This window comes from Herpailurus yagouaroundi, unplaced genomic scaffold (genome assembly GCF_014898765.1).
Source record: "Herpailurus yagouaroundi ecotype Mexico unplaced genomic scaffold, PumYag 186, whole genome shotgun sequence".
NCBI lineage: Eukaryota > Metazoa > Chordata > Mammalia > Carnivora > Felidae > Herpailurus > Herpailurus yagouaroundi.
In genome coordinates, this window is record NW_024412417.1 from 4,642,941 (window position 1) to 4,669,027 (window position 26,087).

A 26,087-nucleotide genomic window follows, 5' to 3' on the forward strand; every position below is an offset into this window, starting at 1 on the left:
TTAAAATATTTGTAACAACAATTATTGGTGAGCCACTTTACCAAATCAACCAACTTCTACTACTTTTTTTTCTCTAAAGTAATCAAAATTCTCTCACTTTTCCAGCTAGATTTGGCAGCTTTAGAATTCATTCATTCATCCATTCTCAAATACTTATTGACTGCCTATTACTCGCCCATTCTTACTACAGCTACCATGTGTAGAAAAAAGTATCGCTCTTTAATTCTTATAATTTATGAACTATATAACTCAAGCACAATCATATGCACAAAAGGGAGGAACTCAGTAAATGCAAAGGAATAAAGATTTATAAAAGCAGTCTCAAAAAGTATTACTAAGGCCATTGTTATTATTTTTTTAAGAAACCAAAGTACTCCCTAGTAATTAAAACTGGTGAATATAATCTGATGTATATAAACAAGCAGATTCCATTAAAAACAATCAATACCCTTGATAGGTGACATTATGACTCTATCATGCAATCAGTTGTTTTTTATTCCTTATGGTAAAAATTAAATAAGATTCAGGAAAATTACAGTACTAGGTATTTTTTCGTTGAAAATTGCCTGGAGACTCAGCAAAGATCAGTAAAAACACCCAGCCGATACTTGGAAACATTTAGCTTACCATGTAACCTAACAAATCATAAAGCAAAATTTTCAATAAGAAAATGACCAGAATACATAGATACATGTACGCATATGTAAACGGTCCCATTCCGGGGGTGGAATGGGGTGCAAGGAGGGGAGACCGGAAGTAAATACATCTAGATGTTAAGTAACTGTTCCTAGAAGATGGAGATATGGGTAAGTTTCTACCCAATCCTATTTCCAATGTTTCCATACTAAGGTAAGAATATTTTATAAATAGAGTTTAGACAAACATTATGGGGGAAGAGAAGAAAATGGCTACTTTTCTTAGATTCAATCATGATGTTGATATTTTATAATATTTTGTGCTTCAGCAAACACTGACTAAAGTCATCAGAGGAACTGATAAGAGTGGATTGTACCTGTGTGGGCCATAGTTCACAATCTCCACTGGACAAATGAAAGAGGCAAAGCACCTATAAACCCTCTGGAGTCTGAGTCTACTTCTTCCTTCTTGTGACTGCTAAATAGTGACAGCTACGTTTATTAACAAAAATGGTGTCGTAGATCGCAGTGTTGAGGCACATAAGATTACTGTGTGGACAAACTTTCTTTAAAAGATCATTTCTCAGTCACAAATGATTCCCCTTCCCCTAGGTAGAATATACTGTGTCACTTTTTAGCTTGTGTCTATTTTAGTCAGAGTATTCTGAAGTGAATGGAGGAAAGTTGGCAGGAAGATAGTGTTACAAAAAATACTTTAAATGTGCAGCGTGTTTATAAATTCTCAAATGTTAACATGGCATAGAAATACACATTCAAATAATATACAGCGTATACCTAAAGTTACCCATGAGGATTTTCCCCACTAAACTAGTTTCCATATGAAACACTGTATCAAAATCAACAGAATAATTTTTTTTAAAAAGCTAATGTTTAAATTTTTAAAAATAATGACTTTGGAGTATTATGTTCATGCTTTATGCATCCAACACATTAAATGGTCTTCCAAAATGAAATAATAAAAAAATAAGTAATGGCACTGAACATGATTAAATATACATCCAGATATCTGTGATACGGATATCTGTATCTGTGATACAGCCACACTAAAGACTGTATCACCTGCGAATCAGAGGAAAATTTATCTTTAATCATTGCTTTGTTCAGATCCTCAGCTTTCAAATGTGTTATACATCATTATGAGGGGAACATACACTGAGAAAAGTTTAAAAGCTAAGCTCCACCAAGAGTAGAATGCCTCAAACAATTTGTAGTTCTACAAGAGTGTTATTAAAAAGGCTCAACATGTTGTATTACCATGGAAATTGTGGAAAACATACATTCCCAAACAAATATTACTTTTTCTCAATGGTATGAAGTAATGAAAACCACATGTGTAAATCTACGATCCGTGCAGTAGTTCAAGCTGCAGCTAATAGAAAATACAGAAAGTGAACTCTGCTATATAAAGGATTCTTGTTACAGAAATATAATGCGAAAACCAGATGCAGACAGAAAACCTTAATCACAGATGGGAATGTAATCACTGGCATACAGAATACTTTTTTGATCAATCTTAACCATATGCGCAATGTATTTATTTTCTAAGGAATGCAATAACTTGAGAGAACCTTCTATTTGAATTCAGTTAACCTCATATTTATAATGCTTTTATCTTACTCCCCCATCCCTTCAGCATGTACACCGAGCCAAGGTTTTAAAAGGAAGAGTTGCTAGCCTTGGCAAATGATTCTTGTATCAGTTTATCTTTCAAAAATTTAATAGGATGTAAAGACTACAACACATCAGAATCAACCTCAAAAGAGACCAAGTGCAGTTCTCCATTACGGTGCTTCTCAGTCACTGCCAGGAATCCCTTCACTGCCTAAATACATTTCTCTAGAGAATTATATCAACGTTTGGGGTCATTTTTCCTTTAGTAAATAATATGCGTATAGTTATTCCACAAATGAACCTTTTTAAACACACTTCTCTATCAACCTGGCTTGAGTCAGACCTTAACTTTTCTCTTTCCTTTCATAAAAAGATTTTATAATAAAGACCGTCCGTTCGCATTAATAAAAACACCATTAGTTTTGTATTCCAAGGGGAATTACCACAAAAGGAACCTGTTCTATCATATCTGACTTAATTATCACCTTAATAAGTACAGTCCCTGACACTGGATGGGAGCTTACCTTTGTCAAAGCCTCCATGATCTCATTTGCAGGACAAATCTTCCTATAACCCCCTAATCTGAAGTGGTCAACCAAGCACCGTGCATGCTGCACTTCAGGACGACGCGCAGTGGCCAACAGGAAGTGATTGGGACATTATGTTATTTGAGTGTCGTTCATCACAGCACCAGCTTTCCTTAAGCTTCCACGACAAACTCATGCAGAGTCTCCTCCTCTGTCCTAACTACTCATCCCCTGAGACACATGTAGAAAAACATAGTCCTTAGTCTTGTGCCATTCTGCTACTCAAGACCCTCCATAATTTGGCACTAACCCTACACCTTTCAGCCCCTGTTCTGACCATGCCCTGTAAGGGTGGAGCTCTTTCTGGGGTAACCCCCCTATATAATCCATTGTCTCATCTTTATGGCTTTGTCCATCGACCTCAGGCCTCATTCCAGAGATTGTTGCATATGCCCGGCTCCTTCAAAGACTAAGGTTTCATTCAAGTACAACCTTCTCAGAGATGATTTTCCAACCACCCAAAATAAAGTCTCAACAATACCACCAGCGCCCTCATTATCCTCTCCAACCCTGATTTTTAATTGCCATCATTGCATTTAACACTATGTGGAATAATTTTATTAACATCTTTATTACTTGTCTCCCTCCCCCATTCCAAACTATAAGCTCTCGGAAAGCGGTGGTCTTGTGTGTTTTGCTCATTGCTCTTTCTCCCATACTTAAAACTGTACTTGGCACATAGTAGTAGCCCAAATAAAAAGAATGAAACAAATGAAATCCCCCTACTGAAATGCTATAAAGCCCAATTCAATTCCTGTGGCCTTCATCAACCTTTTCCTGACCACTCCTGGACCTATTTTCACCTTCTTTCCTTTAACCGTAAGGGCATTTATGATCCATATTGGCTGGGCAACCTTTGCCTGCCATTGTTCACCTGAGCCCATTCCCACCAGTACTACCCGTACATAGGCCTAGATGGGAAACACCCAGGGCATCCTGGGCTGTGAGGCCACACACTGAGCAGTAGGACACCATGATTAAGAACTTCAGCCTAAGTCCATACAAGCTCTAGGAGTAAATACACTCTAGCAGTTTTTACACATAGACTTAGCTCCCAACTATGTTTACCAACTGAGTTTCCTGCTACTAGAAAGAGCTCTCACCTTATTCTCTCTTTATGCCTTCAAACCCACCCTGATGGACTTTACTCATTCTATCACAAGGGCCACGAGGGAAGGGGGCTGTGTTTACTCAAGTCTTCATACCCAGCGCCTAGCACAGTGCCTGGCTCACAGAAAGCGTTCACTCAGCATTGCCTGAGTGAGCAAAGGAATAAATTTTTAAATCCTTCAAATATTATTTTACAACATATATTAACCAGAAGGCAGGAGACTAAGCTATGATTTATTTTTTATTTTTTTTTATTTTTTTTTTTAACTTTTACTTACTTTGAGAGACAGATGCAGAGTATGAGAGGGGGAGTGGCAGAGAGAGAGAGGGAGACACAGAATCTAAAGCAGGCTCTAGGCTCCAAGCTGTCAGTACAGAGCCTGAAGCGGGGCTCGAACTCACAAACTGCGACATCGTGACCTGAGCTGAAGTTGGCCGCTTAACCGGCTGAGCCACCCAGGCACCCCAGCTGTGATTATTTTTAGTCAAATCGATAATGCAGGATGACCCACAAGTTAACGAACAAGGCAATTTTAAATAACAGGAAGCTCTCAAATATCTCCTGTGTTACAGATTTAATTTCATTTTCAATAAAACAAAATATCCTAAAATGACTGTGGCCTACACACGCTGACCACTTGGAAGCCCATTGCATGCGTGCTCTGGGGGCCTGCACTCTCAGCTTTTACACTTATCCGCTATTTGACCTTGAACGTGTCACTTAACCTCTCCAAGCTTCGGATGTAAATCTCTAAAGTGGGATAGTAATATCTAACTTACCAGGATGATACGAAGGTAAGAGAGAATACTAGAAAGTGCCTATCTTGGCCTCCCTAGTGCAAGCACTGTTTTATCTCATTTGCTCAGATCCCATCATTTGACAGTAGACAGCTGGTATTACCTATTTTAATACGATGGTTTCAAGCATTAAAATAAAAGCATTAGGTCACTACTCAAAAATGATCTAGTTCGACCATAAGTTTTCCCTTCTGAAAGTCACTACTGTACGAATAGTGATAAAAATATTTATGATCAGTCAACAGTTCCAAAATATGTGGAATTAAACCGCAGGTCCTAAAACATTTTACAGTGAAAAATAAAAAATACCACAAACTAATATTTTTGATTTATTTTTTTTTTTTTTTTTACTCATCTAATTTCATCTGTGGAAGATCATCTCTGGGGGATAAGAGGAGAGAGAACCAATTACTTCCAAAGACTGGTTTCTCCAAATAAAGGCATCTGTTCCATGCTGGCAACTTTCACGTGAAAGAAAAACAAAACTCTGAAAAGTATCTGCACTCATGGTAGATGGTCACACACCTCGAAAAGGAGATCTACAAGAGTCCGGCTGCAAACGGGATCTGCTTCCTGCTGTTCCTCATCAGCTAACATCTCCCTCCCCTCCTTCTCTCTCTTTCCTGCCTCCCCACGCCCCACCTCAGAAACTTACAAAACAGTGGTATTTGTTGCACTCTAAACAGTAACTTTTCTAAGAGCAGTCCTAAATCTTGATAATTTTCCATTTGAACTTTAGTATCTTTCCCACCTGACGTCTGTGTGGCTGGCCCTGTTCATGGGGAAAACTCCTAGGTGGTAGGATTTGAAGACTTGAGGAGAGTGACAGTCCTAGAACAGAGCAGTGCGGAAATCAGAAAACCTAGGTTCAGACGTTGCCCCAGCACACATGCGGGGTGACCTGGGGCACGGGTAAAAGCCTCTAGGAGTGATTTAGGAAATGAGTTCATTCCCAGGTGAGGACTCAGTAAGATAGTATGTGAACCTCATTCTGTGAAGACCTCCAGTCCCCTCCCACCACCATGCATGCATATCTGCCTGAAATTGCTCGGCCACCTGCGTGAAGGAACAGAAGACTGCTCTTCTGAAATGATGTCTTCAAGTGAAAACGTTACCTGGAAGGAAAAAGTGGTATTTTCACTCGCTTCCGTATTCTGAGTCCCAGATTCTTGGGGGAAGATGGACCTGCTATCCTATCCAGTACCTTCCCTAGTTGTAAGTCTAGTTCATCGAGCAGCAGAGCAGTTGGGATCCCGTACAACGTAAGAAAAGATAAGATGGGGGGGGGGGGCCCCCCCCCCCCCCCCCCCCCCGGGGGGGGGGTTGGGGGCCAGGGTAGGTTACTCAGGGGGAAAGGCCTCAGCCCGTGAATCTGCCCAGAAAACAGCAGCCCTGGGCAGCCAAAGGAGAGAAAGCGATAATGTGGGGGGCATCTGGGAGCAGAGAAGCTGGGAGCCACTAACATGGTTTTTAGCCCTGTTGTGTCCCTGACCAAAGGGACAGTTCCAGCTCACAAATGCATCCCTACACACAGCATTTTCCTTACAATTTCAGGGAGTTCACCCTTTACAGAAAGCACACTTGTGAACACTTCAGGGTAAAAATAAATAAATAAATAAATAACTAAAACAAAATAAAATAAAATGGGTTAAGATGTGCACACATGAATATGCAAGTGCACAGTCTGACTAGAGCTGATGGGGTTGTATTGTTTTTTTTGGTTGCAGAAACTTACAAGCCAAAATACAGCAGCAATAAATTGTACATTCTATGATAAGAGAACACAATGAAAGGGGACCGAGATAGATAGAAACTGAGAGAGAAACAACATGCGGTTGAAATCAAAGATTTCTAGGTCTTAGCAATGAAATATTTCAGGACGGTACCAAGTACGTAACTTGAGTTCAAGAAATAAGTTTTCAAAAAAAATGTGCTTAACAAAGCATCAAATAGTACCCCAATTGTCCCAGACTTACAAACAACCAGCAGACAAGTCTGAATCAGACGGATAGTAGCAAAGAGTTGGATGTGACAAACCCAGTGTTTGAGGAAGAGATATCATGAAGTCTTCAGAAAGTGGTTTCATTTGAGACTTAGGAGATGACAAAGTGTGTTCCCTGGAAAATGGGTCTTAATGAAGGCTGAAGTGAGAAAGGTCTAGCAAACCAGAGTGTTGTATGCCTTGAACATCTCTATATCCCCAGACATCAAATAGGGCTAGATGTTCTTTTAAGGATTTGCTGAAGCAAGGTGACTGAGAAGGGTCATGTGGAGAGAAGAGAAGGTCCTACAGGGGGTTTCTAGAATCGTGATGGGCAGTTCCAAAGAGGCCAAGTCATGTTCTAAGAATCAGCAAGTCTTTATTAACAGTTATGCTCCATACATAACACCTCATGTAATTCTCATGACAACCTTATGAGGTCATGCCATGATTATCCAGATGAGAATGATTTCCAGATGAATAGGGGGGAGTAGAAGGAGATTCACCAAGTAGGACAGCACTTGGAAGCTGGGCTGCTTCCCTTCCACTGCCTTTTGGCAGAGAAGACAGAAGCATGACTTTCCCCCAGAAGGACAGGGTCCCAGAACCAGCCAATCCGGGTCTGATGCTGCAATCTCTAACTTTACAGTGAGTGAAACACGTACGAGATTTACAAAAAACGCTCAAAGGACCAAGGTGACATACAACAAAAAAAATCTCCTTTCAATCACCATGCCTGGGCCCCACATTCTTCCCCAAAGCAACTCCTGTTGTCAGATGCTGGTACATATCTCTGCAAGGAGAAGTGTATGCATATTCTTTTGGACAAATGTAGCATATGGCACATAATGTTCTGCTCCCGGCTTTTCCCACTTCACAATATATCTCAGGAATGATTCCACATCAACACATGTAAGTTGGTCTCATTTTTTTTAAACACTATAGATTGATTTTTATGCTGAAGTCCTTTTCTGACTGCCGGTGATTAATTCTTATCAAGCACAGTTGACAACAGAGGAAAAAAGTCTTACAAAATTCCACTCCGAGAGATTTTATAACAAAACCACAAACTCCAAATTTGGTTAAAGTTCAAAAAGTAAAAAGAGAACTACCAGTATATTTTCAAATTAAATGATTCTGGACAAAACAAGGTGAAAGACCCCGAAGTAACATTATCTTGATGAACCCAGACCTAAAAGTGCTGAAATTGGTAGATTTTTGTTGTTGTTTCTCTCTTTTTTTAAATGTTTGTTTATTTTTGAGACAGCGAGCGGGGAGGGGCACGGGGGGGGGGGGGGCAGAGGATCTGAAGTAGGCTCCGTGCTGACAGCACAGAGCCCGATGAAGAGCTTGAACCCATGAACCATGAGATCATGACCTGAGCCAAAGTAGGATGTTCAACCGACTGAGCCACCCAGGCTCCCCATTGTTTCTTTCAATAACTAAAATCCCTTAAACAGGGAAGATGATTTGCAAGCAACTTAATCTTAAGGATTCAATACTGCCCTTTCACATGCCAAAGGGATTCCTCTACTTTTCCCATGTGGGGCCTCTATTTTCAAACAAAAAATTGTGGTCCTTCATATAATAGTATTGTGTTTACTATCTGCTGGTCGGAAAGCACATAAAGACAAGTTTCTAGTAACTCAGTAAAGTTTTAACACGTTTTTGTTCTTTTAAAGTGTATCTGAAAATGTTATCGCATGAAATTATTTGGTCTACAGACGATTGGGGTACTGAATGAATGAATGTGGGTTCAAATAACTGTCAAGTAATGAGGGTTGAAATAACTCACTTCCCCTCCCAGGGAGTGTGTCCCCACAAAGTCTGGGGCACACTGGTTTGTGAGCATGCTTCGGCTCTTCCAGGGCCTCTTCCTGACTCCTTCCTCTCTGTTTCCCTGTCTTTTCTCCTCTATGTAACATTACAGTTGAATGAAGTTTCACAAATTATCCTGCAAATACAAGTTTGGTGTTCGAGAAATGTCAAATAGGTAGGTTGCTGTGCTAGAAAGTTAAGAGTCTGACCCAACCCACCTCACCACTTCTTATAACCCCGCATGGCCCAGAGGTACCTACAAAACGGAAGGGATCTCAGAACGGATTAAAATTCATGCAAGAAGCCAAAGCACAGGAGGGAGCCAAGTCCCAGAGAGATCAATAAACATCCTCCATGCGACAGCCACTTTGGAAGGAACACCTATCACTTCACAGCCCTGTCACCATTTTCCACAAGGGGCTAGACCACAGGAATCCCTGGGGCAGGGATACACCCCTGGGCTCTGAGTCTTCTCTCTGGAGGCTGAGACTCTGAGTCACATGACACTCAGTGTCTGTGAGGAATAGAGAAGCTTCTCCTTAAACCACCGGAGTGATTCTAAATTCTGGCCAGAGAAATGCACTGGACACATAATGCAAGTTCTCTAAATTCACCCCTATATCCAAGTTCTAATGATTATTCCTTTGCAATGCCTCATCCATCTGCCTCCTCCTTTGTGTCCTACGGACCCAATCCTGATCATCCTGCTACAACATCTAAAATCTGAGTTGCTGCCACCGGCTTCCTGGCTGGTTCGCCTCCAGTCATTCCTCCACTCCGATCCATCCGACTGGTCACTGTCGGACCAGCTCTTGAGAAACGCGACCTCACCCGGGTCCGTGGTTTCGCCTTACCTAGCACGACTTTTTGTTTTGTTTTTACTTTGGCTTTTGTGAGATCTACTTCCCCATGGCACCCTTTGTCCAAAAGAAGTCCAGCCAGAGAAATCTAACATATAGAGCAATTTGTTGTGAAAGCAGAATTTTTCTGGTTTCACGGTGCTAAGACAAATAGAAGGGTCTGAACCCGGGCCGGGCAGCTTTCGCGCCCCGTCCCACCCCGAGGACACAGTTTTAAAAACTTCTGGCTTGCTCGGAAGATAAAGCTTAAATCAAAATGCTTCACACCCAAGACATTTATGATCTGTTTATTTCCCAATCATCACCCATGGGTCCTTTTTGACACAGCCACGTTCTTTAATTTATTCTCTCTCCAGCCCCACTTACCCCACCTCGTTAGTCCTCCGAAAGCCTCTCCCACATCTGGGTTTCTGTACTCCACATCCCTACTTTGTAACCGCTCAGAATCCCATTGTGATGACTTCACTTTGATAAATCCTGTTTTAAGACAAGGTGAAATTCCAACTCGCCCCCCCCCCCCAAAAAAAAAATCTGATTTACTGGTGCATTTAATCGGTTAAGTCATGAAGGCTCACCAGCTTAGGTAGCAGTTTTCTTTGACCTGAGTGGGTCTATCTTCAGTGGGACGTGAGCACGCACTGAGTTTCATGTACACCCACTCATGGATACCTACCACCTCGTTTTGCACATAGCAGGCATCCATTCAATATTTAGCAATTTATTACTCCCAACTGACAAGCCAGAGTGAATTTTTAATTTTCTTTCAGATAATCTAAAAGGGGTCATTACTAGGACTCCCCAAAGAGCCTATGTGTTTCTTTAAAAATAGGAAAATTTGGGAGCCCCTGGGCGGCTCAGTCAGTTGAACGTCCCACCCTTGATTTCAGCCTAAGTCGTGATCTCAGGATTCGTGAGATCAAGCCCCGAGTTGGGCTCTGCGCTGACAGCATGGAGCCTGCTCGGGATTCTCTCTTTCCCTCTCTCCCTCTCTCTCTCTCTCTCTCTGCCCCTCCCCCACTCATGAAACCTCTCTCTCTCAAAATAAATAAACAGTTTTTAAAAAAAATAGGAGAATTAGGTTTAATGGGTTGCTCATTTTGCTGCTCTTTCATTTATATTGTCCTCTGATATTTTATACCTGCTGCCTCTAGCCAAATCCAGGCTCACTTTTGGACAAGTCGACGGAGACATCTATGTTCCATTTAGACCTGAATGGACCTACCTATCCTTATTCAATAAAAGGATGAGAATTTATGGTCCATGTTTGCTTCCCATCAGAGGTCAAACCCACATATGGCCAAATCCTCATTTCTAAATAAACCCAGCTATGGCCAAATCCTCATTTCTAAATAAACCCAGCTAGAGATGAGAATGAGAATGTGTGACAGGTACGCAAAAGGTAGTTGAGAATACTTGTCTGACACATAGTAAAAGTCACAGAATCCTAACCGTCACTTAAAAAGAACACTTTCACGGGAAACAAGGATTACTATGTCAGTCTGATAAACACCACATTTCCAGTCCCAATATCATCTGCTGTTCTTCCCAGCTGTGTTTGCTCATCACTGTGTACATAACATATGCATAGATTCAGGAAATAAACTAGCAGTCTTTCATGACCTGTCTTACAGCTCACATCTTCCTAGATCCTGAGGTTAGGGAACGGGGCACAGTACATCTCGTTTTAAGCACACGGACCAACCAACTTTCTAAGACTTTGCATTTGAGGTGCAACTTGCACCACACGTGCAGCATCCACTGGGGGATGACCTTCCAGGTGCTGGTACTCGGTCTGCCCAACCGGATGTGCATTTGCAATGCTCTCTGCGATGCTGCTGTGCTGGTTCCCTGGCACCACAACTGTACCCCAGCATTTGCAGGTCCCACGACCTACCTTCTTTCCTAAGATCTCTCCGATCCCCTACCTGAGTGGCACAGGGGCGCTCCCCACAAGGTCTGGTGGCAAAGACTTCTCAAATACTCTTCATAATAGCATCAGACAGCTAGTTTTCCCTCCCCGTGCTCTACCGACCACCTCTAGCCCATCGCTGCGCTCGCACTGTTTCCTCTCCTAGGATTAGCGGCCACCCAGCTCTTGTGCTTCTTTAGACAAACTGCCATGACATCTCATGACATTTTCTCTATTATTTCTCTGATGCAATGACCAATCCAGTCAAGTGAGGTACCAACCAAGAGCTCATACTTTTAAGGCATTCTCCTTGGTGGCCAAAAGAAGAAAAGCAAAATCACTTCAATTTGGCCTCCCACTGAACTCCGAATGCCAACACAAAAGTCTTCTACAACCAGCGAAGCGAAAGTAATTCGTGTGGCTTCCATTGCTAACAAACTTCCAAGTCTTGCCAATTGCAGATATTCCTAGTAAGCAGCAGAAGTTTCTACTGCCATCCTGGATGATGACAAAGTGCTCTCCTTCATCAAATCGTAAGTACGGGAATGCCATAGCTCCTAAGTTCCAAAGAAATCCAGCCCAGTTCCCTCATTGACAATTTCACAAATTAGGCTTAAACTTCTAATAATGCCTAAACTGTTGAAAAACTAAAGCAGGAAATCAAAGTGTTATTGGTAATAACTGGGCATTTAAAACCAATAGCAGACTGTTTCTTCAGACAATACAAATAAGGTAACTTCAGTCTTAGTTAAGAACTGATTCCTAACCAAATGATAATGTGCCCTTGTTCATTTAAGGAAGCTGTTACTTACCAAATTCTCTCCAAAAATGGTTTATAGAGGTCACTTTCTAAATTTCCAAGTGACTTAAGTCCACACCTTGAGACAGCAGGATACGGCGCATGCCTAGTAAGCACAACTAATCACCACCATGGTTTAGCTCCTAGCTAAACCTCACTCCTGCCGCCAAGCACCAAGTTCATCTTGTCCAGCAGCCATGAGGTAAAAGCATAAAGGCTGTTCTCCTTGAGCAAAACCTGAAATATTTAATTCCTTCTCACCGCATAAACAGACTCATTCCTCCATCATTCACCTCTTAAAAAGGTAGAGTAACAACTAAAATTTTACACAGTCATCTGAGATCCAGGATGGCTGTGGAAAAAATGTCTCCCTGTGCTCAATGCCACTTCTTTTCAATGGAGAAGAGCGAGGAGATAATGATGTTCTACGCTGATTCTATTTCCCAGCCATATGGAGAGGAGATGCGCCCCCAGCTCCAAATGAAAAATTAAGAAATTTTTTCATTCACCTAACCATGGGAAATTCTTAAAAGCCTCCTCTCAGCATCACACACAAACTCATACATGAGAGAGTTGAGAAGCCTAAGGAACACTGAATCTGCCCTTCATCTTACTTCTGAAGAATTCACCTGAAGGCTGGAATGCATCCCAGGCTACACAGCAAAACAGTGACTGAGCTGGAAAGGGAAATCCAGTTTACCCATCCGTCAGGGGAATGTATATACCATATCTTTCTTTTTATAATACAGAGCGTTTTACAGCACACAAGTATAGCTGCACACTCCAAATAGTGCAGAATCCCTCTCAAGAAATGACCGGGAAGTTGGACCCGCCAAGTAGAAGATGTAGAGATCAAAATACAGTATGACCAAGTGTGATGGGCCAAGCCTCGGGGATGAGGGACATTGGGCAGAAGAGAGCTCCAGAGATCAATAAAGGGAATAACAACCTGATTCCTCTTGGCTTTGGTGTGGTGCAGGACGAGGGAACACAATTTAGTAAGGAAAAAGCCTGGATTAGGAGGTACTGAGGGGTACAGACTGGCAAACACTTGGGCATATCCAAGGATGTCTATCAACTAGTAGCCAACTCTGATTCCTAGGCTGGGGTGAGGGCATAAGAAAACAATGGGTGCGCAGATGGTGGCTGCTGAGAAGCATATTAAGCCATGTAGTCAGAAAATAAGCCTCTAATTATTCAAACTTGGGAACAAAGCAGGTGATAAAGTTGGGAGACACAAGAAAATCTCGGGTTTCCATATTAAGGCAAAAGGTCTAGCCAGAAGAGCCACTAAGACAGTTCCCAAGTGTTCGAAATGAAGTGATAGGCTGGTTTGTAATGGACTTAAAGTCAGTAATGACAACGTATGGGAAGGTTAACTCCAGGCTCACAGCAGATCTCTAATGTTTGTCAGTTCTTCTCTCTCCCAAGACCAACAACTAGGTGGTTGGTCAGTGCACACTCAGAAGTGGTCTAGGACCCAGCTGTTGAAAAATTAATGAATCTAGTCAATCACATTCCCTAAGGTACTTAGAGCTGCTGCGACTGTGGGACAAATGGGAAATTTCTACATCTGTGTCCTCATCCGACAAGATCTATATTCAAAAGGCCCTAGTCACTCAACTGGTGATTTGCTTTAGAGAGCTTGACCAATGTGAAATCTCCAAAACAAATGCCTGCTTTATTCCCTCAGGAATTGTATTATAAGGTAATCTCAATTAGAGCTATCAAAGCAGTTTTTTGTTTTGTTTTGTTTTGTTTTGTTTTGTTTTGTTTGTAAGTAGATCCCTCACAGTCAGTGAAATTGCTAGTGGTTCTCAGCAGCACTGACCGTTTTCAACTCTGGCAAACAGGAGGGTCTCATGCCTTCAACCTCAACCGTGGCGCATTGCTTTATCAGTGGCTCCGATGTAAGAGCCACTTTATAAAGCATGACCATTCTGAAGAGTCACAAGAAGCTTCCCCCTGTTGACGCCTTACAAGGTACAGAGGCTTCAACGCCGAAGGTGGCTTCAGCACAAAACAACTCGTTACAAGATCACATCCCTAACGCAGACACGTTTCTTTCTTATACTGATATGTGATTCGATACCATTTCTTGAGAGGGGCAAAGAACTTGGTGCTGTACCAGGGAATACACCCCCATGGCTGCCCAGGTCTCTGAAAGATTTGCCACACTTTGGCATCCAACTGGAAATGACATTTCTTAAAAGCATTATTCTTTGGCTGGTTACATACATGTGATCACAGGTACACACACTCAACACCTCTCCTACCTCTTCTTTGGAGTAGGCATTGCAGAAGAAACGCCGCCTTTGTTAATAGCCATCCTACTACTGTGTCCCCATGTCCGTCTTCCCCTTAATCCATTCTGGAGATACTCTGAGCTTAACTGTGAAGAGTGTGTCTGGCCATTCAAGTGTCAAGCCATAGCTCTAACTGATCCTATGGAATGATCACGTCTCCACCTGGACCAATTTCTCTAGCCTCAAGTCAAGCCAAGAGCAGTTGTGGACAGAGTCAATACTGAACCCGATCCAAATGTCATCAGTCTCCCTCCTACCTTAATTCTCTATGCCCAGTTTTACATGGAGAGCAATGCCATTCGTTTTCTTACTAAAGGGATGAAGTATTATTTTTATTATGATTATTTAAGATGTGTGAGGGTTTTCTTAATTAATATTAGATGATTTAAAAAGAACTTGTCTCTCCTAGAAATGTCACTGGTAGAATGCATCCAATTTTTCCCTAATGTGGTGCTTTCCCTGTCCATAAAACTTATTTGATTAGCAGTACTATAGAAGCTAAAGCTTTTGTATGCAGGCACTCAAGCATAATTTAATCATTTTATTTAAGCATGAAAAAAATGATTCTGAAAGCCCTGTTAGGTAAAATATCCCTGATTAGTTTAAACTTACATTTGCAGGTATATTAAAGGTGAAATAAATCACAGAATGCTCAGTATGCAACGGAATAGTGTTAACTTTGTTATAACAGCCAGCAGCAAGTTAAAAATTGTAGTACTGGAAAATGTAAGGAACAGATATCTCAACTTAAATAACTATATTTAAGCAGATTATTTAAAAACAAATTTTGTTTTGTGTGAACCCTTTTTATATTACCAGGATTTTCACCTATGGAAACCTCTTTCACAGTCAAACAAGATAAGGTCCTAATTGCATAATACCATTTATCTGCTGAGGCTAAAAGTGCCAACAAATGAAAATGCACATGAGGCAAGAGATTGTCAGAATAGAAAACTGTCTTTTTTTTTTAATTTTTTTTTTGTTTTTTTGTTTTTAAATAACCCACTCACACTAACAAAAGACTGCAGTAGCTTCCAAATTATAGGCTGTTATTTTTAGTGGAAGTGGCTCAATATTCATATTGGAGCAGATGCAGCGGTTTAACAAAACAGCTCTTCAAATCCTGCACAAATTGAAAACAGGAAAACTGATTGCATTTTCTCTTATCACTTTCCTTTTCTGAATTGACACTTTTGGCCTTCTGAAAATTTACACATGGCTTTCATCTCAACAGCACCTGCTGATCAAATAGAAACCTAACATTTTCATGAAAATGGTATAAAGGACTAGTTTTGTTCTAAACACTGCAAAGGGCATCAGTCACCTACTTGATGGCAACAATTGCTGTGTATAAAGCATATTCACGATAGTTTTATATTTTCATTGAACTTTTTAAAAAATACGTTAAGTCCCTTCTGCTTTTTTCCCCATATTCACTTCTGTATGACTCAAATTTCTTTGACTCGGTTTTGCCTAATACTTAGTTGTGTTATGCAAAGACTGTGTGAAGTGTATAAAAGGACAGGTTATACTAAGAAGATAACGAAAATACTTACTATTTTCTCTGCCTCTGCTTGGAATATACACATATTTGTTTTTACTTATTACGGTCTACACCATGTATATGGGCATAAAATACATATACATCCCATTTTCGCTTTTGTACCCCCAAAAGAAAAGAGGAAACAAAAAAGTCGAAGTCAGGCCCTATTTTGGAAGGGGTCTTACATATTCTTTTATAGATACAGATTTAGCAGGTGCTCTAATGTCTGAGTGCCCCGGACTGGGGCAGCACAGTTAATACCCAAGCACAAGCTGCTAAACACCTACGTGATGTGACCAACTGCTCCCTGGAGTTATCTGAGACCAGGTAAAGATCAATCTTGAAAATGGGTATCCTTATATGTACTATGTGCAAGATTAATAGCTGAGCTGCAGCTCAGATTTTTAAACAAAAGTGTTCCACATGTTTCTCCGTGACACCCCATTCTGGGTAAAATTAAAGGTGCTCGTGAGACATGCTACCTGTCGGTTTCTTAGCCAAAAGAGCTCTACCCCTTCTGAAGGATTCCGTGTTGTCCATTCCCATTCTGCCTGGGTGATAAGGTAACCTGAAGGCAGAAATGACATACGGTAATGTATGTGCCACTCTGGCCAGTTGGTCTGTGAATTTCAGTGTTTCATCATGCTCACTGAGGCAACAGCAAACCTGAAATGTCAATATGCTCAGTCAATGGAAGTGAAATAATGGGTCTCTATTGTCTTACCCAATCGATCTGCCGCCTTCAACAAGGAAACATGCCCCCCCCTGGCTTTAAACAAATTTTAATTAGGCTTTTAGCTACTGGATCATATTTACCTATGAAAACACCTATGTTGATGATGTGTAGGAGGCAAACGATAATTTCTTCACTTTTATCCATTTTAAGAACATTACAAAGTTGATACCGTAATTTTTTGAGAGACACTCTTGAGTCAATAAAACATTTTTTCACTCTTCTTTTTTTTAAACCCACTCCAAGGAAAAAACTCCGTGTTTCAAATCCAAAATACAAATCTACCTAACAGAGTCAGAATGATGTTTTTTTTCCTCTAAACCATGTTGAAACCACACCATAAAATCAACCAATTGCATATTAAAAGTAGCCTTCATTCCCTTTGCTCACTCATTCAAGTAGGCACCACCGTTAACATCAATCCAACACCCATTCAAAACAAGTCACACAAAACCAAACACGAAGGATCAATTCCAAAAGCCACTACCCTTTTTGCTCAGTTTATCAATCCTAAACCGAGGGGGTACGTGAAACTCCAGTTAAAATAAGGGAGATGGTAATGACAGCGGGGAGGGGTGGGGGATGAAGAGAGAATAAGACATTTAAGTCATTCAGTTTCGCCTAAGTTCCACGGCCCTTCCCTGCACCACAAGAGAGACAGGCTCACCTTAAAATAAAAATTAAAATAAACTAATCAAGTTGTTAAGCAGCTTTTTTCTCTCCCCTCCTCATCTAAAGGCTTCAGCATTCAGTCAATAAATAATCTATTGTTCCCCCTTTATCGAGTCTCTTTAAACCTATTCAGACTGGCAAAACTAAACCCAATTAAAGATAAGGCTCTCCGGTAATCTCACCTCGGTGAGTCCTGTCTGGATAGCAGAGGTGATGGGAGATAGCGTCCAGGCCAGGACTGATGCCTCCTCCTCAACCCCACACAACAAAAGGCAGATTTCTCTTTCTCCCTCTGCTAATCTTTAAATGTAAATTCTCTCCGCCAGCTAAGAGGAGCGACAGATAACATGTTACATCTTCACTTCTCCTGGTCTTATCGACTTCTGAATCATTTGGAAAGGGAGAGAGGGAAAGAGAAAAGCAGCTTCCCCGCTCCCCCCACCCCCCCCTTCCCACCCCTCCTTCCTCCCCGCTCGCCTCCCCTCCCCGTTCACGGAGATTACCTTCTGGCAAAGGAGCGCAGGAGAGGCGGCCGCAGCCGAGGCGGCACCCAGACCGCGGCTTTGTATTCATTAAACACACATCGGAGCTTATCAGAAGTAAAAGGCTTGTCAGGATGGCACATTGTGTGTGAGTGAGTGTGTGAGCGCAGGAGGGAGAGGAGAGAAGCCAACGTGCATCAGGGTGATTACAATATCAGCAGGGCCCAGATGGAAGCAGGAAAATAAACAGAGGGTGCGTGTGAGACGGAGCGGGAGAGGGAGGAAAAGTGGGAGAGAGAGGGAGCGACGGAGAGGGGAAAGACACAGGCTGGAGGGAAGAAACCAAAAGGGATGGAGGGGGTGGCGGCTCAGGCCCCAGGATGGGGGGGGGGGGTGGCCAGTGGGCACAAGGTGCCCCAACGCTGGCTGAGGGTGACAGCCAGCGCTGGGGGTTGCCTACAATCCCCAAAACTGCCCCCTCCTCCCAGAAAAAGGGAGGAATGCAGACTAGCAAACTGCATCGCCCAGGTTCCAGGGCCAGACTGTGACCGTTCTGGAGGTTCTGTCAAGGTCAGAAGGGATCAAGAGTCCTCTTTTCGGCAGAGCATAACAATGAGACATTCACCACCTCACCTCCATTCGAATTGCCACAATTTGCAAAACAAACCTATTTGAGCCCTCACAGCAGTTACTGCCGTCTTCCAGACCAACCTCAAGTGGAAGTTCTTGTCCCTTTCTTTGCGGGCCCCAGCACTCCTAAATTCCAGCCCTCCCCTACCCATGCCAATGGAGATGGACACAGATCTGAAATGTCTTTCCCTGGGCTTGAAAGTGTCCCAGCAGAAGACTTGTGCAGCCAGCATCCCTGTGATAAGAAGGACCACTTGTGATTGGTAGCTACAGGTGACTTAGACACCTGCTCCACCTCCAGAAATTGTGTTGGGGGAGGGGGTTCCCTATGTATACATCTGAGAGTCTATTTTGGAGGTGGGAATTTGAAATTGAGGCAATCAATCTCAGCCTGAGCTGCTTCACAGCTCTTCACCCACCCAGAGCCCGAGAATCAATCAGAGAACAAGCAAGAGCTAATGTTCCTCCGTCAGACCAGAGTTCACCCTCCACCCCAGCAGGGTCAGGAGGGAGATACACCTGAGTAGTCCCATGGGAGCCCCTTTTCACTTTTAAATGCACCCATCAGACAATCTGAACATCTGATCAGATCCTTAATGGAGTGCAGATAATGCAGCAAAGAAGGTTATTTTATTGGGGGAAGGGGGCGTATTTGGTTGTGTTGTATTTCAAGGCACTGAAGCTTGGTTAAGAAGCTCTCACTACAGTATGAAGAGAGCAAGTTCAGAATGAAGGAGCCAATAAACTGCATAATTATGCATGACATACACCGTAACCCCAGCCGCAGTGAAACTCCAGGTTATAACATAGCTTATATACGGATCTGGATAGAAAGGGACAAAACGGTAGCAGGGGGGGAAGCATAAGGCTATTTAGTAGAGAAAAACACAGAAAAGGAAGACAGTCTCTTAGAGACAAATTTGAGAAGAGGCATTGTTTCATCACCACTCCCCTGCAGAACACTTTGCCAAAAACCAGTTTCATGTGTGGTGGACCCAACCCCCCACCCCCACCCCCACCCAACCCCATGCGCCCACCCCAAGAAAAGAATTAAGAAAAAATTTGACAGGTAAGGCAAAGTGAAAATAAGCTGGACATAGGTGGGGGGAAGGGCACGTGTGAAAAATCTTGTCATGCAATGAATGTCAGATAAAAAGGGGTCTGCCACAATCCTCCAGTAATCCAATAATGTGGAAAACCTCGTGGTTATCATTGAGACGAGAACAAGGTAATATTTCTCCATAAATCTTCAAAAAGTGGCCAGGTTCAGTAGTTAGAGAGGGGTGCAAGTGTAGGAAGTAAGCCATTTGGCAGGGCACCTTACAAAATCAAGTGAACTTTAAATGGGTGAAAATCGGTCATTCTGACATGTTTTAAGTTGAATAACAGATTTCTGGAGTATCATTTGAGTTCTCATAAAAGCTCACCTTTCACCTTTTCTCTAGCTGTTACAGAAAACTGCATTCAGAATAACCAGACGCAATCACACATACCTTCCTCGTTATAACATTTTAGTTAGATCAATTTGGACACAGCCGACATGCAAATACCCGTAAAACCAACACAACTCTAGGAAGAAGACAAATACAACTTACAAATGCCCACTACATTTTTACAAGCTCTTGGGGGGACAAAATGCTATTTAGAAAAACAAAACAATGCACTCCTAGTTTCAAACCCAGAAAAGGCTTACTTTTTTTTTTTTTTTTAAGCATCCAAACACTAAAGGCAGGAAGAAAACTGTGCAAAACCTAATCTGCCAATGTTCTTATTCTGTACATGCACAGCACTCCTAGTACCACCTTGTTTGTTCATTGACTTTTGGCTCACAGTTCTAGAAAAGATCAACCAATTCTCAAATGGGAAGAATCCATGACTCTCTTCCAAAGCAAATACTTTGCTGCAAAGCGTTCAATTAAAAAAAAAAAAAAAAGAAGAAGAACGCCATATAATAATCAAGAAGCATAATCACAGAATCAGCGTACAACAGAAAGTGGTTTCTATAATCACAGCTGTCTTAAAGTCCAAGCTGGAGACCAGAAATCTTAATTTCAACTAGTTCTTTTCTTAATAATAGGTTACCTTCCTATAAGAGCAAGAAGTCCATCTGCCCCAGGCAGATAAGTTTGGGAGCATTAATTCAGATAAAAATCTAGCATTTTCTTTCTTTCTTTGAGTATGTGAATTCTAGTGTGCTATAATGTGAGAATTCCAACATATGACCATTATGGCATAATATCTCATTGCTCAGCTTGTCATTATTTCATTTGTAATTCTTATGTTAATTATGTTCATAATTACTATAAACAGATGTGGTAGACATTCATGTGACCTTTCATTGCAGAACGCATTCCTCACTCGTTTTGCTTTAATTTCTCATGGATGTGAAACAGAAATGCAGATAAAAGAAAAAAAGCTTTCTAATGTTCTAATGTCTTACGCACCTAAGTTAAAACAAAACCTCCCTTCTTCATCTGCATTTCAACACATTAGAATATTCTTAACATTTAAGCTGCTTTACAGCACATTTTTAAATTGTACACTGAACCTCACTGGTACTCACTAAATTGTAGCTGGGGATGGCAAACAAAGGCTAGCATCCATGCCTAAGTTGTTTGTCCTTTTTATTTATTTATTTATTTATTTTTTTGAATATCAAAGGTTAATGCAGAATTGTGCTTCAAAACCAAGTGCCTAGCAGCTACATACCGATTTATTCACTCATAACTCAACCATCACCCTCTTTACATAAAACGCATTTACAATAAAATCTGTATGGATTTCATTAGCTGAAAACCTCCTCGAATTTCATTTCTTTGGCCCTAATCTATAATTAGTGTGGACAGACAGGTGCAAACCCTTCTCTTCTACAGATGGCCACTGGAAATGGTGCAAAGTAGCTCCTTCTGTTTAAACAACACAGAGATAACCTGCTCTGTCTTATCACTTACAATTACCTCCATTAAACTGAACTAATGTTTGCTTTAATAAAATGTTCACTGTTCTTTAAACATTATTTAGGAACTCTTATATTAATGGCTGTAAAAAAGTGAAGTTGGAAGGTGTCTCTTTGGGTAATAATAACTTATTCTGGATAAAATATTCCCAGTGATGGATAATACCAGGTTCACAAAGGTGTTTCAGTGGATTTAACGTTGTTCATTATTTTGCATAAATAGGGTCAAACATGATACTTTTAAAAGGCACTTAAGTGACAATTTAACAAGTGCAGGGTGAGGGGGGGGACACATTTTTCCTCAAGTTTAGACGTATGACAGGTTTAATTTTTTTCTTACAGATTTTAACTTGCTAGTAAAGAACATAACTTAAAATCCTGGGTTGCTTTCAAAGGATATTTATGTTCACTTAATTTTATGTATTTAACTTCTGATCGATGACTCTGAAAGTTGTATTAAGTTCATCATTTTTAAGCCACGTGTAAAAAATTAACTATGACTATAAGTGCACTCTGTAAGCACATGGTTAAAAATTACTCCGTTCCATAATAAATCACTTGTATGAAGCCAGAGATCACGTCTCCCTGCTTCTGCTATCAATAAAGCCTGCGGATCACTATATGAGGAACAAGGTGTCCATAAAACAAAAGAACTTTTAAACACCCAAACAGCAATAAATAGCTTTTCTCACTGAACTTACATAACTTACAGTAATAGACTCCAGTAAAATGCAACTGACTCGGGGTTTTTTTCACATGCAAATCCTGCAGGTGCCAATTTTTCAGACTGCTTTGCTATGAAGAGCTATGTTGCCTGCATAAAACCTCAATGAAGAAGGCTCCGTATTCAGTGCCTGTCAGCTGATGTTCATATCAAAGAAGTGAGAAACAGGATTTGACAGTGAAGAATGTCCTAAACTGACAACCACTGGCCAGCATTCCTATTGGAAGCATTTCTTTCTCGTGATCCCTTTTCAATGTTTAAAAAAAAAAAAAATGAGTCTTTTTTTTTGGCTAAGCTTCTATTTTCCAATAAAATAAATGATAATGGCATCTTACGTTTGTGTATTTCTTTGCAATTTTGAAGGGCTCTTTTCTCTGCAAACATGAAGACTAACCCCCTCGATGGGAGGGCTCATCATCCAATGCTGGCATTAAGAGCAAGATTTCACTTTTCTTCAGGAAGGACAAATTGTGAAAATATTAAAAAGCTGCAGTGCTGTGGCTGCAACCACACACTGCCCTACTCTCTCCAGCAACTTCCAATTGAATAGTGCAGTTTGCATTGTATTGCAAGTATAGTGCCTCTTGTTAGGAAGGTCCTTTAAGAATCGTTTTTGAAAAATCAAATTAATAGCAAGTGTTAGTGGGTCACAGAGACCACGCTGACAAAGGAAAATATCATTTCAAAGACTTCTGGGCTGCTTTGAGTTGTCCAAACATTAAGGAAAAAATAGACCATTTTCCCCATTGCTTTTATTAGGTATGAACTGGACTAGGTGTGGAGAAATACACACTCAAATGCTCCCACTCAATATTTAGCTTTCCACATAAAGTGCTGTCTAAATGGTTTACAACAAAATTATTAATGCTTAAACAAAGGCTTTTAATATAAAGTTCTTCTCTTAGCATAAATCTTAGGTAAAGTCGGTTTTTAACATGCACCCAGAATGAGCCTGATTCCTGGGTTACTGGGTTGGAATTCTCTCTTTTGAAAGAATAAACCAAAGAAACACCAAATGTTAAATACAGTACAAGTAAATCAATGATAGTCTTCAAGTTCCTCAGCATCCATCCCGGCTGTAAGAAAAGCCTGGGTCAAACTAAGATTCCCTGATGAATCCTGGGTGAGATGATCAGACCTCCCTTAAAAAATAACAACCACTCAAAAAAAGGAAAGGAAACCAGACAGCCCTATCTATGCTATTTGAAAGCCCCCGTAATGTTAATACCAAATTAGACTTTCAGGAGAAATCAGGGGGAAAATCCACAGAAGTATGAATTTGCTTCTGTTTGTCCACATCACAGCTGACATAAACACCCAGGTTGGGGCTATGATGGTCTAAGAAACAATGGTGTTTGTTGACCTTTTCTAAGGAACTGTGTGACAGGAGAAACTGGGCACAGCAGAATACTCACATGGTCCAGGCAAAACACAGCGATAAACTAAAAGGAGGCCCCCAACACTAACAAACCGTTTATCACAGAGAAGCTGGTCAATTTGTATTCTAGTGAGTGTGGGCTCACTGGGCACAGAACCAGTTCCACTCCTGTTTTATGCAAAGGGAGGGGGAAGATAATAAAAGCCACTGAGTGCACTTAAAAAGCATACAGATGTTTAAAAGGAGACCAGGAGAGGGGGGAAAAAAAACAAAACACAAAAACCTGTAAAACACATTTCAGTTCACACAGAAGGTAGAAAGAAAATGCTTTGGTCAGCAACCCGACCTTTATCAGGGGATAAATCAATTTGCAGCAGCTGTGGACAGCCATTTATACACAGGCCCTGGGCAGATTAATTAAGGGAAGCGAAGTTAAAAATTCAAGGGGGCTCAGAGTTACATTAAGCACATGAAGTTGGTCTGAAGTGGCCTCTCCAGCTCTCCTGGTCCTCACTCCCTCGCCCTGGCCTCAGTGACTAGTCGTGCAGGACCCTCTCCACAAGGAATACTAGCTATTCCTTAAAGCGACATTCTGCAGGTTCCCTCAGGGAGCAGCAGCCAGGCTGGGGCAAGCTGGGATTTGAGGTGCCCAATCTTTAAAAAAAAAAAAAAAAAAAAAAAAAAGGCTACGTTCTAAAGACTTCTCCCCTCTGCTCAGCAAGGAATAAGGAGATCGAGGGCTGCGAGGCTCCCCAGGCAAACCCTGCAAGCTGAAAGGCCTGGGGCGGAGGGGGTGGATACTATTTTTAGTAACAGTCTTGGTTCACATCCTACTTCCCGGCATCCCAGCACTCAAACTTTTCCAAGGGTTGACCGTCCTTACCAAGGGAAAAAAAAAAAAGGAAGAAGAAAAGAAAATAGAGAAAGGAAAGGAAAAAAAAAAAAAAGGAGGGGGTGTTCAAAAAATGGACTTAAGCGCTTTGGGCCGACACAACCGTCTCTGCTTAAGGCGTCCTGGCCAGCGCAAAGTCCGCCCCGGGAGAGGGGTCTGGGCGCGCCAACCAACCCAGTCCTTTAAGGTTCGCGGAGAGCGGTTGGCGGCGGGGCCCGGGCGCCTCACCAGACCGGCTTCTGGAAAACGAAAGGAATTCGCGGACGGGGAGCGGAGTGCTGGGCAGCAGCCGCCCGGCACAAAGCTCTGCGCCCCGCTCGGGAGCCGCGAGGCCGAGTCGGGGATGCGAGGGGAGCCCCCCCAAAGGGCGAGTGGCGAGGGCCCCGAGCGGAGGTCAAGGCAGGTGCGACGCTGCCCAGCGATCGCCGGCGATGGAGTCCCGGACCCGTCCGGGGTGAGAGATGCCCGGTCGGGAGACTCCGCCCGCCCCCTACCCGGGGGCTTCCGGCTCGAGCACCCCAAACGCCCAGTAGTAACAGGGAAAGTTCTTAGGCGGGCGCAGGGCGCCCAGATGCCGCTAAAAACACCCGGACCACAGTCGCAGCCGGGTCTCAAAGTTAACACTCTGCCTCTCCTGCTCTTAGAGCTAAGTTTTCCACCATCGAAACATGCCTGTCCCTTCTATTTAAAACCCCCCACGACGCTGGTTCAGGGCCACCTGCCAAACGCACCGTGGGCACCTTGACCAGTTGTTCTGCCCGGGGGTGGGGGGTGGGAGCTACGCAACATCTTCCTGCTTACATGCCGCTATGATGGAGGGGAAAGAAAAAAATATTTGTAAAAAAAAAAGACTGCGCGGGGAATCAAAGAGCGAAAATTGCATCCTTAGCTGACCCGTGAAGTTCAGTGTCATCTCCAACTGGAATCACCCACGATGTTCCCCTCGGCCCCGTGTGTAGTCCTACCCTAGCTGAGCGACAAGCACAGCCTGCAGCCTCTCGGCCGAATAATCCAAATGAAGATGACGGTCATCAGAATAATAATTAACCGTAATAGCCGGGGGCCCGTCTCCGCCGCCCGCCCGCCGGCCCAGCCCTCCCGCGGGCACTTACACTGCACTGGGCTGGAGAGTCCCACCATCCGCCACGGGCTCCGAGCTGCAAATAAAACTTCCCGTCGTCTCGGCCGGCCCGCGGGGCGAGGGGGCGAGGGCGCGGCGTTCCTTCCCCAGCGAGGCCAGAGTGTCCGCGGCCACTCGCCCACGCGCGCTCGCCTCGAGGCCGCGGAGTCGCCGGCGGAGCGCCTGCGGCCGTCCGGCGCTGCGCACTGTGAGCTGCGGTGCAAAAAGCCCGGGGTCGGGGACGCCAGCCAAACGCAGCCTCCACGCAGAACCCAAGACTTGCGGAGCTCCGCTCCCCTCCTCCCGCCTCCCTCCCTCCCTCCGCTTTTCTGTTGTTGCTGCTGTGGCAGACAAATGTGATGTGGGGCGCAGGGAATTGCCACTGTCACAGGCGGCGTCTGCGTCTGCCTCGCCCGCCCTCGCTCACTCTCGAGGAAGGCGACGCATTTATCTGCAGGGCGGCCGGGCGTCCGCCGGGGAGCAGGAGCGCCGCGCGCTGTGCGCAGAGAGCGCCCGCACCAG

At 42.8% G+C, this 26,087-nt stretch overlaps 1 protein-coding gene across 4 annotated transcripts in view; it reads right to left on the reverse strand.

Annotated features, from left to right (window-relative positions):
* Positions 1–25,828, reverse strand: part of RUNX1T1 (RUNX1 partner transcriptional co-repressor 1) — a 142,930-nt gene extending 117,102 nt beyond the window's left edge. Inside the window, exon 1 of one of the 4 annotated variants that reach the window (XM_040493958.1) lies at positions 25,558–25,828. Coding sequence is in view for 1 of the 4 variants with exons in the window: in XM_040493960.1 (XP_040349894.1) it covers positions 25,558–25,585 (28 nt within the window). In the remaining 3 variants the exon portion in view is untranslated. Of the gene's footprint in view, positions 1–17,565; positions 17,774–25,557 lie in introns of those variants that run through there. The other 3 variants (XM_040493960.1, XM_040493959.1, XM_040493962.1) reach the window with 3 other exon arrangements.
* Between the last annotated feature and the right edge of the window lie 259 nt (positions 25,829–26,087).